This window comes from Coturnix japonica, chromosome 5 (genome assembly GCF_054131305.1).
Source record: "Coturnix japonica strain WE chromosome 5, WE-NBRP24, whole genome shotgun sequence".
In the NCBI taxonomy this organism is placed as follows: domain Eukaryota; kingdom Metazoa; phylum Chordata; class Aves; order Galliformes; family Phasianidae; genus Coturnix; species Coturnix japonica.
Window position 1 is genome coordinate 29,455,311 of NC_140667.1, and position 15,827 is coordinate 29,471,137.

At 36.5% G+C, this 15,827-nt stretch overlaps 1 protein-coding gene across 4 annotated transcripts in view; it reads left to right on the forward strand.

Moving 5' to 3' along the window:
* AVEN (apoptosis and caspase activation inhibitor) overlaps positions 1–15,827 on the forward strand; it is a 74,136-nt gene that overhangs the window by 13,060 nt on the left and 45,249 nt on the right. For 3 of the 4 annotated variants that reach the window (XM_015864788.3, XM_085549049.1, XM_085549047.1), the window contains exon 2: positions 5,792–5,966. In XM_015864788.3, the coding sequence (XP_015720274.1) occupies positions 5,792–5,966 (175 nt within the window). Of the gene's footprint in view, positions 1–4,600; positions 4,654–5,791; positions 5,967–15,827 lie in introns of those variants that run through there. The other variant, XM_085549048.1, reaches the window with a different exon arrangement.

Here is a 15,827-nt window from a genome sequence, read left to right on the forward strand (position 1 = left end):
TGCTTCTGTCAAGATTGGGACTTTTATTTTATGTTTGCGCTTGTATTTTTGGCTAAATTCTTGTAAGAAAAACATTTAGCTTTTTTTCCCACTTAGTGTCAGTTTGAAAGTAATACAGCTTCCAGTTTCTGTGCAGGTCCAAGTGACAGTTTTACAGAAATTGCTTGATGAGTTTGCGCAGTTGCCAGCAACTTCCCTATAATCCGTTCCACTGAATTTAAGAAAAAATGCAGTTGATTTTTCCATTGGTGGAAACGTATGGGTTTGGCAAGCTTAGAAAATCAAAAGTGTCTTTATCTATAACCAGCAGCTGGACGAGCTTCCTACAGGCTTGTTTCTCCCACTGTGGCTTGGCCATGGGAATGGGAGGCAAAATGACTGCTTCCACACTTACTGCAACTCCTTGATTTTCTAACAGGTTTCCTGGTTAGTGTATAACAAATGTTCCAGTTACAGTGATATCGTTCTTATAACGTACTCCCATCAAATGCCCTTCAGTTTTGACTTCTAACCTGTAAGTGCTAAATTATAGCTGGTGGCTTTGCAGCCTGGAAAATCCTGCATCTAATGAGCAAAATCTTAGGTTTTATTCATTTGAGTTTTTGAAACTTTTCCCCTGTGAGCATACACTGCAGTAATTGTTAATTGTATGATCATTAAGAGAAACCTGTAGCAGAGGTTGCTTGATTTGTTCCTCTGTAAGCCACTGATTTAAGCACCAGGCAGCCAGTAGTGTGCTAATAGCTTGCAAAATTGTTTCTGAGATACCAAGGGAAAGTGAATGTAATAATTGGTGGGTTCTTAGTTCTTTGAAGGGGAAGATAGTCCACCGTTTAAATCAGTAGTTAGAAATAAAATAGCCAGGCCATGTTTGCCTGTGGGGCAGAGATTTGCCTGGGAGAGATTTAGCTCACAGTAGAAGCTGTTGTTCTAATTCAGTGAGATGAAAAATATGTTCAAAATGCAGCTGTGACTTTTGGAAATAATAATAAAGATCTGTGAAAAAGATAAAGGAGGACTTCTGGCCTCTTGGCACTTGATCACGCCTTAACTTTTCTGTGATGACAATAGCTTTTAGAGGTGTTTTCTCTCTTTAAGGAGTAATGAGAATAGAGTCTCTGTCATCAGGACTTTTTAAAATGTTCAAATTATTTGCTTCTTGTAGGTGATATAAGCAAGTACTTGGAAATAACATAATTGGATAAGATTGCTGTAGTTAGTTACTTTCAATGTGTTGTTTTGATTAGGCTGTTGCAAATATAGTGCTCATAGAAAGCAGCCCAGTGTAGATGAGGTAACTGCTCACAGTTTTTGGCTGGTTGCTGAGTATTATTGTAAAATATTCTCATCTGTCTCTAAAAGAAGCTATGGTTTATATCGTGGCATTGCAGAAAAAGTATTTTTTCAGGAAAGCTTGAGTTGGAAAGACTTTAAAGCCCATCTAGTTCCAACTCCCCTACCATATTTCCAGATCAGGCTGCCTGGAACACAGTCTAACCTGCTTTTTGAACGTCTCCGGGGACGGAGCATCTTCACCTTCACTGGGCAGCCTGCTCCAGTGCCTCAGCACTCCCTACGTAAAGTTTTTTTTCCTTACATCTAATGTCAAAATCCCCTCTTTTAGTTTAAAATCATCTTCCTTTGTCCTTTCTCTGTCAGACCATGTAAAAAGTTGGTCTCCCTCCTTTTTATAAGCTTTCTTCAAGTACTGGAAGGCCACAGTGTGGTCTGCTTGGAGCCTTCTCTTCTCCAAGCTGAACAAGCCCAATTCTCTCAGCCTTTCTTCATAGGAGAGATGCTCCAGCCCTCTGATCATCTTCATGGTCCTCTGGATCTGCTCCAATAGGCTCCTCCACATCTTTCCTGTAAATCTTTCATTTACTTTTCTAAAATCTGGATTAAGAGTACTAAATAAGAATAGTTTGGGAGATTGTATCCTACTGTTCATATTGACATTGCTTTTATATGGTTTAAAGTGGTTTCTGTCCTTGTTCTACCTCGCAGTTTTTTTTCTCTGTACAGAATTTTATCATTAATATTCTTAGGTGGAAAGAACAGTATGATGGTGAACTTCATTAGCATTTTCCTGATAGTGGAGTATGTATACCTTGATATACGTACCTTGATAATGTAGTTTTGAACCATGTAATTAAAAGGAGATATGTGTTTGTTAGAGCAGTTATGTGATTTTATTTCCTTTTTCATCTGTCTAGAGGAATCACTGAGTGGTTCATTTCAGCTGCCTTAGTTATATTGCCACTAATACAAGCCTCTGCATACAGACTGTATTCTATGCAATGATTTAAAGTGCTGAGATTTTGAACTACCTTGTTGCTTAATTTTGAATGTTTTTTTTTTTTACTCTGTGACTTAGAAGTTCTATCTGTGAGAATGTAGCTGCTGTAATAGATGCTGCCTACTTTGGGATGAGGAGGAAAGGAGAAACTGTCCCTGCAGAGATGCCTTGCTATTTTAAGTATGTCCATTCATACGGCTGATCATGTAGGTCAAATTGAATATGTATGATGTTTTCTTTTTTGTCTTGCTAGTATTACACTGATGAGAAGAAAAAATTGGTGTTTTGATAGTTTAGCCTGAATGTCTCTGGGACTTGGCCACCACCTTGCAGCTATCCCAGAAAGGAAGAGCGCATTCAAGACAGTTGACTCAAAGCTCTTATGTTTTCATATGTTATGTGAAGAGGCCCTGTCAGGAAGAAAAGTGGAAGAAATACTAACATAATCAATTAGGAAGAAAGCATAATAATGCCTCATAGCTATGCAGTGGGAAAGGGTAGTTGGCCCAAAGAAAGATAAACTGAACGTGTGTTGTTTGTATGTTCCTCCAAGCTGCTGCAGAACATTTTAAGCACCAACAAAGATTAGTCACTTAATTTTTTTTCTTACAAAGTTAATAGAACTAAACAGGAAGAAAGAGAGCTATGAGCAACTCTTGTGGCTTCCTAAAGGTTATAGAAAGTCATAGGAAGTTCTAAAAAGTCATAATGGAAGCTCTGACTTCTGATGTGCTGCTGTGTTTCTAAAAGGGCTGTGAGCTCAACAGTTCTCGTTGAGTGTTAGTGCTTGATGTGCAAGGACTGACTGCACTTATAGAGAAGGGTGCTTGAGTCACTGAAGCAGAATGTGGGAGGTCAGAGCTGCACTTTCTCCATTGTGTGCCTCAGCCTTGATTTGATTCAAAACACTCTGGGTTCCAGGGAGGTGCCCAAAGCTGACTCCAGGGGAAAATGCCTGTTGAGAATAATGTTTACTTCATTTTGACACTTTCGGTCCTGGAATGTGTGTGTCTCATGTTCTTGTCTGTAACAAATGTCAAACAGAAATCTTGCTTTCCTATTTTTCTTCTCTAAAATATGTTCCCCAGCACTGCATGCAGATTCAGTTTCTAAAGGAGAGGGTACTGAAATATTCTTAGAGTCCTACCTGCTGTGCATTTTACTTTCCTTCAGAAGGAAGGTGGAGTTGTATGCTATCGTAAATTGTAAAAAATATCCTTGCAAAAGGCCCCAGATTGTGCAAATTCTTGTACACAGTAGCCTGGCTCTTTTGGTGTTATGTGAAGGACCTTAATTATCTTAGATATAGGCAGAACTCGCATCTTAAAGGTAAAACAGTCAGAAGGTTTCCTGGTTTTATTCAATTGGATTTCTAAGAGAAAATGTTCGAATCCATATTAGTTCTAGTAGAATTTTGTATAAAAAAAGGTGATACTCCTGTTTTGTTTGTCGATGTCTGAAAGAAGAGCGTCTTTTAAACAGATCTATGATAGTAGTAGCACCACAGCTGACTCAGATGATTCTTTTCTTAAAGAAAGTACAACACAGATTCATCTGTATAGCACAATTCCTGCTTTCACTTGTGAATTGTATCACCTCCAAGTTATTTCAGGCACAAAATTTCATTAGGCTCTGGTGGATTATAGCAAATCATTTAATTTATAGGAGAAGAAAAAGAAACAAATCCATTCTTATCTTAATCCAAGGGGATTTGGCCTTTGTTCTATGAAAGTTGTAGCGCTGGGTTAGTCCCCCATAACGCAGAGTTGTGACTTCACTCTCTCACTTGTGCAGTCAGCCATTTGTTCATAACTATTTTAAGTATATGTATCTAACAGGGAGATAATATCTCTTTTTCTTTCTAAAAATTGCACAAAACCAATGAGAATGCACAGAATATTTTCCCTCTTCAGCTTTTTGACAAGTGGAAGTATGTCTGTATGATTGCTTTTAATGTTTTTCTGCTTATTGAATATTTTACCATTCCTTCATGCTGTTTGTAAGCAGGGCTCCTGAACACCAGTAAAGGAAGCTTGTTCTGTGAATATAAGTGGATTGTTTATATTGAAGTCACTATTCTAGCTCTGTTTTTGTTACTTGTATGATGTGACAGTTTGTCCAGTCTTGTACCAGCATGCAATTCTACAGTACTATGCTTAAAAAAATAAAATAAAACCTTGTGTAGTGTTAGAGACACAGTAACTATTTCAGCCTTTAGCAGTTTTTCTGCACAAGATGTTGTAGCTCTTCACTTACAAGGACGTTTGATATAAAGAGTTGTTCTTCACATTTATTTCAGGATGACACGTGATTTAAACTACCAATGCCAAGGTTCTCCTTAAAGCAAGTGTCTGATGGTGAGCTATAAGGGCATTTTGTTTTATGGATATATGGAAAGGTGATTTGCCTTTAAAATTGTTTTGTACTGAATGAAATCACTTTAAGCTGTGCAGCAATGGAGACAAACTTGTATTTAACTGCTCTGGTTATGGAGAATGCACTTATTGTTGGGACAGCAAAATTAAATCTTATGGCAGCAGTAAAATGTGATTTATAAAAGGAGAGAAGAAAGAGTGGAGCTATCAGTAGATGTGTTTGGGAGCAGCCACACGGGGAATCTCTTCTTCCTTGACTCCCCTCCTCTACCTCTTGAGAGCTCTAGACCTCTGCAGAAGGTATCTTCTGCTCAGATTCTTCAGCTCCTCTCGGTTCTCTTCTTGTCTATTGTGTACTCCTTTTGCTCTGAGGCAGACTTTTCTGTGAAGCAATGGTTCTAGATGAACCACAAGCTGTGGAAGAAGAGAGCTTACTTGATGCAGGGAAGCATTTTCCATGGTGGTTAGTAGCTTTCACAAATGCGTGTTTGGCTTGAATCTGAAGTTGACTCTGTTATCAGTTTTCCCTTCAGTCCCAGCATGTTTTAAGTGTTTGGGCAGGTTGATTGACTGACAGCAACCTATTTAATTTTTCCATATGTATTTCAATAAAATGGTTTTCAGGAAGAAAATGGATTTGTTAAATTATTCCGTATTACTTGAGTTCAGGCCTTGAAGGAAGTTGGTTAAAATAGAAATTATTACATAGGTATGCCTATTTTCTTCTGCAATATTTGTATGTTCACTTCGTTCAGTTTCACTCAACTAACATCAGATGCTTCATTCAATTACCATCTGTATCACTGCAACACTTAGGTAAAGATGCTGTGATTAAATGAGTAGTTCTGCTCCCCCTGCAGTATCAGAAAGGAAGCTGTTTGGTATGGGCTTCCAGAACAGGGGGAGACAACTTGGCACCAGCATCACTACTTAACTGTTTTAGGAAGCTCTGCTAGGTAGTTTGAATACATTTCAGGTGTTACATGGGGTGGCACTTACCCAGGCTGATTTGTCTTTCTGGGTTTGACTTCTGTAGTTGTAGTTAATTGTGTTTGTGACTAAATGCTGAGCTAAATGCTATTGAATTGTAATGGCTTTGCTGTCTGTTTAAATATGACAGGTAGAGGATGATGATGATACTGAGTCACGAGAGGAAGAAGAGGAAGTGAAAAACTACTCAAGAAGAAAGATTGTTTCAAACTGGAGTCGCTATGAGGATGCAGAAAAAGAGGGACAGAGAGAGAGTGGAGAATCACAGAGAGGAACAGACTTCAGTGTTTTGCTTAGCTCAGCAGGTAAGCGCTTTGTACTCCATATACAATGTTTTAGTTTTCCATTTTGAAACATTACTGTTTTTCTGACTCTCCTTCCTTGATGTTGAAAAAGGGCCCTAGAATACTACTTGTATCTACCTGGGTGAATTTGCCACTGATCTATTCAGAAGTTTCCATGGGCTACAATGAGTCAAGAATGTGGGGAGTAAAAGAGAGCTACTGTATTTACAGCCTTGTTGTGAAACTGTGTATGGGCCTGAGTACATGCAGAATTCAGTTATTTTGAGCTTCTTGCTCACATTGAATGTTTATCTAGCTCAGCCATTGGGTTGTTTTCCAGAAAACAAGAAATGCTGCCACAGTGACTAAAAACAACAGAGCAGTCAAGCAGCTGTTTGCTGTTGTATGTTTTGACAAGGGTTTGTAATCAGCGCTCCACAGATGTGTGCCTGAATAGCAAGTGTTAATTTCTTTGATAAAAAAAGATCAATTGTTTTCTGCTTTTTAAGGGAGATAATAGACTAAAGAGGTGGAGGGGCAGGCTGTACTGGATCATGTTTATTTATTTTTAGCAATACTTGTGTAACATGGCAATTGCACAAAGAACAGTTTCCTAAAATTGTTTTAGAAACCCTTCACGTGCCATTGTGTTAGAAGACTGTTCACCGAAAAGCTACTGAGAGTATTTGACTGCTTTTGATTGCTTTTTCTTTCTTTTTCTCAGTACAACTTAGATCTGAGAGGTTTTGGCATTTCCACATACTAGGATTTTTCAGTCACAGGTTACAGGGAAAAATTAAGTTACCTGCATTAAATAAATAGGGTTCAGAGGTTTCCTTCTGTATGTCAGAATCAATTTCTGAAGCTCAGATTTGCATGAGTGTTGCAAAGCTGGGCCTAAATCGCTTGTTTTAATAATATGTTCATGGCATGTATACTGATTTCTTTGAATGGTGTGTTGCACAGTAAGCAGAGTGGGAGTCAAGAGATCTGGTATGGATCTCTGTGTTGGGCAATCAAGATAGCCTTGAGTGGAAAGATACAACTCAAAATTGTTAAATTAAGAGACCTACCTTGCCATGGATTGTACTTTTGAATTGAGAATATAGCAAAGTACTGTTTACTTCTAGTAACTTGCCTTTCTGGTAAGTGAAGATCCAACACAATTATTACCAATGTATTTATTTGGCTTTACGTGCTTTGGATGCTGAAATTTGAGATCTTGCTAGTAGTCGTACTGTTAATACTACATCTTTTAGAATGTACTTTACCTTCTTTTAGGTAAACATGCTTTGGGGGAGTTGTTTTGTGTATGTTCTCAACATTAATTTAAATTGATAATTAGCAGCAGGGAAACAAAGTACTTGCTTTAAGGGAGAGGAGGGGAAAGTACCTTCAGATAGCAATAATACAGATTTTTTGGAGTTGCATAAAAAAGGGATGAGGATCACATGTATGTCAACTCAGCTTGATTGTGCATTTGATTTAAAAAGTACTCCAGCTTTGTTTTAAGCTGTTTTGAAGTAAAATAGGATAATGAATACTTTTTATTATCCGATGATTTCTGTGTTGTTAAAACTACAATTTGAGCAAGCTCCAGCAAATTAAAAATGCTCTGTTTTATGGAATGGCAGAAGTTTATTTGTAGCCAATTGGACACAGAAAAACTGAGGGCATTAGAAACTTATGTTGTTGGTTTTATCCTGTGTTTAAAAAATGAATTGATTTTCTGAGTGCCAGCATTCTTCCTTAGCCAAGATTTTAATAGTGTATCTGCCGGATCATATTTCTAGAACTCTTTTTAATTCTGATTTCTCATTATTTTGTTGCTAATAATGTAAATGATATAGTATTTTCAGTATGTCAGAACTTTCTGTGATATGCTTTTAGTTATACTAATCAAGAGATGTTTCTCTTACTTGTGTTCTTTGTGAGGTTAGCTATGTTTATGAATTACTGAATAAGCTTGAATTTTTAGCTACTGAATAAAAACAAATAATTTTGATTCTTTGGAAAGCTTTATGGTTAAGAAAGGAAAGCACTGTTTAAAAGCTGTACAACCTTAGAATCATAGAATAAGGAATATGTGTGGTTTAAATCACAGGTTTGTTTTTCTTTCATTATGACTCATTTTGATATCTATACTTAGCAAAAGTGATTTATTTTACTTCAATTTTCCTACTTCCAATTGTTGTATTTGTATAGAAGCATAGAAGCCTTTTTTTTTTTTTTTTTCTCTAATCATTTTCTTCTGGTGTGAAATGAGATCTTTTCAAAATGATAGTGATATACGTATGTTAACTGGAAGAATATGAAGGCAAAGCAGTAACACTTACAGGAAACAGTTTGGATATTTTTATATGCTTTTGAATAGTTGAGTGAAAGGAAAGAATGGTTACGGATATTTATTTATTGCTTAGTTTTTCAAATGAGATGTCACAATTTTGATCTGGTACAAATTTGATGAGTTCTCAGCAGTGAAAATCTGATCAATTTACTTACATTATTATACTTATGTTCTTATAACATTTGGAAGGTGAGCAGATCATAACTGTGGAAGATACATTTCAGAACAGTCTACTTGGAATTAGAAATGTGGTTTTCTTTTGCTAACTGAAATGAGCTAACATTGGTAATTCTGCAGAGGTAGGTAGCATAAAGATATCAATAGATGAACAGGCTTCGCTGAAGTAGGAGGAGGTGCACCTTTCTAAAATGAACACTTGTGAAAAAAAAGGAGACTCCTACTTTAACATTTAATTTGTGGCTAAGTCTTTGTTGTTCACAGTATCCCTAGATTACTAAATCTGCGTGTTCTTTCAGAATCATAGAATCTTTGAGTTGGAAGAGACCTCTAAAGGCCATCTAGTCCAACTCCCCTGCGCGCTGCAATGAGCAGGGTCACCTACAGCTAGATCAGATTGCTCAGAGCCCCGTCCAACCTGACCTTGAATGTCTCCAAGGATGGGCATCTCCAAGGATGAGCATCCACAACCTCTCTGGGCAACTTGTGCCAGTGCTTCACTGCTGTTATGATTAAAAAAAAAAACAACAAACTTCTTTCTTATATCCAATCTTCAGTTTGAAACCATTTCTCCTTTTCCTATCACAAGCCTGCTAAAGAGTCTGTCCCCCTTCTTCTTTTAGCCCCCCTTAAGACACTGAAAAGCAGCTCTCAAGTCTCCCTGGGGCTTTCTCTTCTCCAGGCTGAACAGCCTCAGCTCTCTCAGCCTGTCCTTCTAGGGAGGTGTTTCATCCCTTGAATCATTTTTGTAGCCCTCTGGATGCTCTCCCAGAGGTCCCTCTCTCTCGTGTACTGAGAACATCTAGAATGACTTACATTATATAATCTGTGTGCAGGTTCAAAAGATGTTAAAAATGTACCTTCACTTCAGTCTTTTTAAAGTCTGATACTCTGGCTTACTTATGATTTTCAAATGCAGGAAAATTAGATGTCCCTGATATCAGGAGATGGGTTATTAAACCATTTTGACTTTATTATAGTATCTAGTGTAGCAAATCAAAGTGAAATAAATCAAAAGAACAAGTTGGTTGTTAGAGTTTTTTGTAGTTCTTACTGACAGAGGAATAGGACAGCATTAGAACTGATCACTTGATATTGGATTTATTTTATGACAGTGACTGCTAAGATGTCAATGCTTGCTTGTTAATTAAAAGGGAACCTTGAAAAAAAAAAAGCACTCTGAGTTAGACAGGTGACATAATTTGCTGTATTGTGCATGGATCTTTATGTATTGCATTACTATAGTCCTGTTTTCAGTCTTCCTTACTTTTGGGGTTTAAGAAGGTTATTTCAAAAGTATTTGCTTTGTACTTGTAAGTTTTTTAATTCTCTGTAGTTTGTTAATTAAAATATCACACATCTTCTTCTTTGCTGATGCAAAGATATTTCTATTGTATGGAACTTAAAATATGGTCCAGTTTATGGCTTTGACTTTTTTTTTCTTTTTCTATATTGGTATGAGGGGAGAGTGAGAAAAGGTTACCAGGAGCAAACCATTAGTATGGAAAATTTCAGGCTGAAAATGGTCTTAAGCAAGGACTACTCGGCTTTGATAACAGCTGATGTCACTATCTACACAGAGCTACGTTGTTAGGGCTTATTCTATTTTTGTGTAAAGCAGGGTGAAACTTCAGCTCCTAAATAATTTTATTTCCTTTTTTAGCATTTTATCTATCAGTTAACTTTGTATGTAGCAAAGTAACCTTTCCTATATTGCTTTTGCTGCCATACAGGTAAACTACAAGTCCATTGTAAGCCTTCAGGGAATGTCTTGAATCAATATAGTAAATAATGCTGTTGAAGCATAAAGAGCAAGAGAAGTGGAAATGATAGGATAACTTCACTTTGCTAGAAGAATCTTGCTGTGTTTAAAGAGCTGTCCTCATTTTTTGACTGAGTGTCCCAAAATAGGTTTCAGTCGTGGGCTTTTTTTTTTTTTTTTGGTTGTGAGTAGATGCCTTAGGTTTAAAAATATGATTCTGAAATCTTATCACAGACTTGATGGCTTTCATTTAAAGGTGGTGCACTTTACAACTACAACCACCAAAAGCTGCCAGCATTCATGCTTCATTCAGAGTGTGCCAAGTTGCAAGATATGGTAATTCACTAGATGAAAGTAATTAAGTTTTGGACATGATTCTTTTCCACTTTTGGGACATGGCTGAATGATTTTGCTGACTTTAAATGATAAGAAAGAGAAGGGCCGTGTAGTTCAGACAAAACTGGCAGAATGATTTTGGTGTTGTAAGAATTCATGTAATTTCTGAATGCACCAAGCACTTTGAATGCTGTAAGAAATGTGGAATTGAACCCAAAAGAGCAGCATAGTAGAAGTTATTGGAAGTAAGTACATGAATTTGAGCTAGCAGTTACTTTCCATTCCCTAAAATACTGTTCTGTCTTTGCAAGCTCTTGCTTTTGGACTTCTCTAGAATTTTGGTAAATCTATTGCAATATACTCCTCTATTTTCGTCATCATCACTGAGCTGAACAGGAAATGTTATAGAGCAAGGCTTGTGTTAAAAGTAGGGTTTCTTACAAGTGTTCTATCCAAGGGATATACTGGCAGAGGTTTGGAAGAATAGTGTATAGAGTAAACTAGTTTTCTTATTTTCTGTGCTAATTGTGCTCAAATGAAAAGAACGGGAATTATTGGGCATGGTTCTGATTCTAGGAAAGGATTCTTTGAGTTTCAAAAGTAGAGGGAACTTCCTTTCAGAACTGCCTTACTTGTTTTGGATTGCTGTAATATATATCAGGGCTTTCATTTTGCATTGGTATTTGATTGTCAGGTTCTACTTTCCAGTTTGTATGTGTGCTCTGTGAAATGATTTATGTCCGCATGTCTCCATATCACTTTATTTCCTGCAGCCTTTCAATTTTTCTGCTGTTTTTCAGTTGAGCAGTTTTACTCATTGGTCAGCAGATTTTCATCAGGAAGAATTAAATGTTAAAATTATGTTATTTTGTGCATTGTAAGCAAATAAATATTTGTTATAATTCTTGATCCTTGAAAGTTTATATGAAAAAAACAACTTGTGTATCTTCCTTTTAAGAAATACATCTCCTATTGACATAATTCTTATTACCTGGTTCTTATGTCACTGAAGCAGACAAAGATAAGCAATAGATATGGCAGCATACAGAGAAAATCAGACATTGCATTTTAACAGAAAGGAGATTTAATAATGGCAGAAACATTGTCATTCTGTATGCTGATAAGCTCCCAGCCCTCCTATGGGCTGTAACAGAAGAAATGCACAAAATTCCACAACAGGATAAAGATACTGTTGGGTTGCCTCTGTTTCTTGTACAATTGAAATATCTAGACCAAAGAACTAATGGCTGTTTATCAGATCTGATAGCTCCATCTCTGAGCAAAAAATAATGAAAAGATAGAGTTATTTTTGCATGACTTTATGGCTAGGTTTGGAATAGATGTATTTTCCACTGGTGCCTCATTTTCATAAAAATTCAACAGACCCAAAGTTTGATGTCCTTCCTGTTCATCAGTTGATGTAGAACACAGAGGTATTATCTGCTTGTTATTTATTAGTAGCAGGTTACTAATATTGACTGACAGTTACAGTGATACAGTTACAGACTGTTAGTTGGATGCTTGAATATTCCAAGAATGTTCACTTCTGAAATAGAGTTCTAGGTACATGCTTTACTTGCATTCTTCTCATGTTCTCTTCCTCCCTCATTCCATAAGCATTCTCTGAACTTCCCAGATGTGGTTTCCTCTCTTGCTTGTCCTTTTCAGATGCATTCCAGCACATAAGAATATTCCTTTTCTTTTTGGTGATACCATTTTCCTATTTTTGGACATTCCTTATCTAGAGTGATCTTATTTCCACTTCCAAAGCTTTTTGCTGTGACCGCTCTGCTGTAGACAGTGTACAGCTTCAGCCTTGCTAATAGACATGAGAAGTACTGCAGTTTTATGTACATAATGATAGAGAGAGCATGTTACTCAGTTTTAAGTTTTCTAACTCCCCCTCTCCGCTCTTGCTCAAATAGTTTTCCCAACCAGAAGAAAAACCTTCCATGATAAAGATTTGCAGTAAAATTACAGGACTTGGCATCAATGTAAGATGATTATCCATCTGCTCAGTACTTCCTCCTTCTCTGTTCCTAGCATTACTAACATTTCAGAATTTTTTTTTTTGTTCTAAACAGACAAGCTGTCTTTTTTTTTTTCTTTTTTGTCTGAACTAAAAATAGGAAGTGCCAGATTTTATGTGTTAATTGCATCTTCTTGATAAATGTATTTTCTCATAATGGATGATCTGCACTTATCCATATGTTTTCATATTTACACTACCCCACCCTGTCCAGTATATATATAAAATATAATCAGAACTATATAATTGACATATAAGGTAATCTTAAGTCTTGAGTGTGTGTATGTATTATTTGCTTCAGCATTCTGATATCTCAGAACTATTTAGCCATGCAATTTATCTGTGATAGTGTTGCAGAACTAATGATGGCTAATAGAAGGAAAAAATGAAAGGTGTCAATATTTTAGAAGGTGGGTTTTTTTGTTGTTGTTTTTGGTTGCTTTATGATTTAGAATCAAACAGGGTAACATTCACAGACTAAAAGGATTACATTTTGTTTGTGTTAAAATCAGCATGGCAGACTTTTTTCATTCTTTTTTCCTCATTTTTCACACTATTCGTTCATTTAGTAAATTCCAGATTTTTGAATGTAATTAGTTCTCTGACCAATATAGTTCTCGGATCACTTGCCTTAATGTTTTGCTGCTACTGTATATTGCCAGTGTTTCCAGTGAATTGAGTTTAATTATGCTTTGGCTATGAAATCACAAACCAGTAATGTCAAACGTGTAACAGTTTATCCATATAACTTTTCTTGCTGTTTTCATGACCACTAATTGAAGGCTGAGGCTTGAGAGCTTTGTAAAAATGTCTACTTGAGTGATTCACACTTTTTGTTGTTTAATCACTTCCTTTCTATGATTCCTTCTTTTTTAAATATCCCTAAAACTCAGTGTGTACTGACTAGCCTTCGTATTGCTCATTATGTTTTCTGTGCTATCATCATCTCTGACTTTTTTGCCAATGAAATTCTCTAACAAGAAAGGTAATTGCTCTGACTTGAAGGCTGATAGTATGCTTAGTACCTCCTGCCTTTATTTTCAAGATTCAGTATGTTATTGCCCCTGCATTCCAGTTTCTCTCCTTTTTGCTTACTTTCTGCCTCCCTTCCTCCCTTTGTATTATCCCCTTACTGTCTGATTTTCTGTCTTGGCATGTATTACTTTTTGTTTCATTCTTCCCTTTTGGATTCCATTTTACACTGATAATTCTGTTGAGTCTCCTGAATTAGAGAATGGTCCTGAGCAGTTGTTCCATCACCTGAACTGCACTTTAAGCTTTTCAGAGCTGGAACTGCCATTTACTTGCGTGGAAAATATTGGTCTTCAAGTAATGACATTAGTATGTATCAGATACATTTCTGTGATAATATTAAAAGTTGTTGATTGATTTGGATGACGTGTATGTTTTAATAGTAGTACTTAATCAACTTTGTTTCATCTCTCTGCAGCCTACATCAGGGGAAGAGCCACTCTATTTTTATTGTTTCTGTCAAGGATAGGAAGAGTATCAGATATAGCAGATTGGTTTCATTGCAAAAAGCAGACTTAATTATTCTGTTTCTCATAAAAATGTTTTTTTTTCCTAATATTTTAAAAAGAAGCTGTGATAATAATGTTTCCTTGTTCATTGATGGATGCCCAGAAACAGAGATGTGATTAGCTTGTGTGTGATCCAACATTAGAGGAGACAGACCTGTTCTGCTAGTAGGGTGTACAGAAATTTGTTTACTGGAAGCAGTGATGTTTCTAAACACTACTTTTAGAGTGGAAGAAAGGCTGTTAAGTGTGAAGCTGATGGGCACTTTTTGTCACAGCTTCCTTTTCCTCTTACCCCTGTTATTCTTCACATTTGCTGCCTTGTTTGGGGCTCTCCTGGTCCTTCTCGTCTGATTTGGAGACTTCCTGAACCAAAGTATGCGTTTTGTTTTGCTTTTTACACTTTGATCTCATCGTATTGCTCAAGTGTTCACTATTCCGGCATTCGATTTCTAGGCTGCACTTCCTCTTGACACCCCCTTGTACTTTCCAAATCATTTGTTGGCTCCTCATCGGTGTTATGTTCTCTTGTTTACTGTCTCAGCTCTCAGGAGAGTGACATCTTTAGCATTTCTGGCTGTTGTACAGGAAAGCGGCTCCACTGAGTGCATGAAAGATGTGGGTTTTTTTGGTTTTTTTTTTTTAAATTATTATACTTTATTCATTGATGTTTTATTTCCCCCATAAAGGACTTATTTTTCTGGTCCAGTTTTAGGAAAATTTATTGAAGAATTTTAAAGGCATATTGACTCTTGCCAAACTCATTTTTTTCCAAATGAAACTTGTATTATCTATGTTCCAACACTCAACACTCAAGGGAAATTCACTGTCTTGTTTTTTCTTGCAAACTGTCTACATATGAACTAGAATCTATGCTAATGTAGAATCTCATTTGAAGGACAGAGTAAGGTGCAAGTAGGGAGAAACTGTTTTCTATAGTTCTGACTCATTTTCAACCTTTACTGGAATGTGAATCAGATGACCTTCCTGTGACAGTACACACACTCATCATCCCATTTTATAAAGCGTGGTATTTCTGAATCTGGTACAGATAATTTGGATTGTGAAACTGATCATACCTTCTCTGTTTCTTTTTAAGATCTTGATTGAAAACAGAGTGTGACAATGTGGTATTTTCTCCTTGAATATGTGCGTGCATTTCAACATGCAGAAAATGTGTCACTAAAAAGTGTGTATCAGCTAGCTACAAAATGTAAGAGGTCAAGATGGAAAAACAAATTCAAGATACCATGTTTCAACAGGCTGTTATCATTGTAGTTATACTGTAATCGTTGTATTGATTTGCAGTATCATTAAAATTTGTTTTAAAAGATAGAAGCAATAATTGAGGATATTTATTGAAAATAAATGTTTACCTGAGGTACGTGGTTAACTTTCTGCAGGGGAAGTGCTGGCAGAATGGAGATACTAGAAGTCTAACTATTGTAAATTGATAGTTCAGTGGTAATGGGTGTCAAATTGGGTTAAATTTTTATAAGCAAACAAAATGCTAGGGGTTCAAAAGTGATAATCTTGGATATCAAGTCTTTATACCCTTTGTAATCTTTCTGGAAAAAGGTGCTCTGTTGGTAATCTTCATTTTCATCTTTCTGATGTTCAAGGAAGTGAACCAGAAAGATTATAATGGGGAAAAAAAAAAAGCGCTTCTATCCTGACTTCTTTACAGATGGAG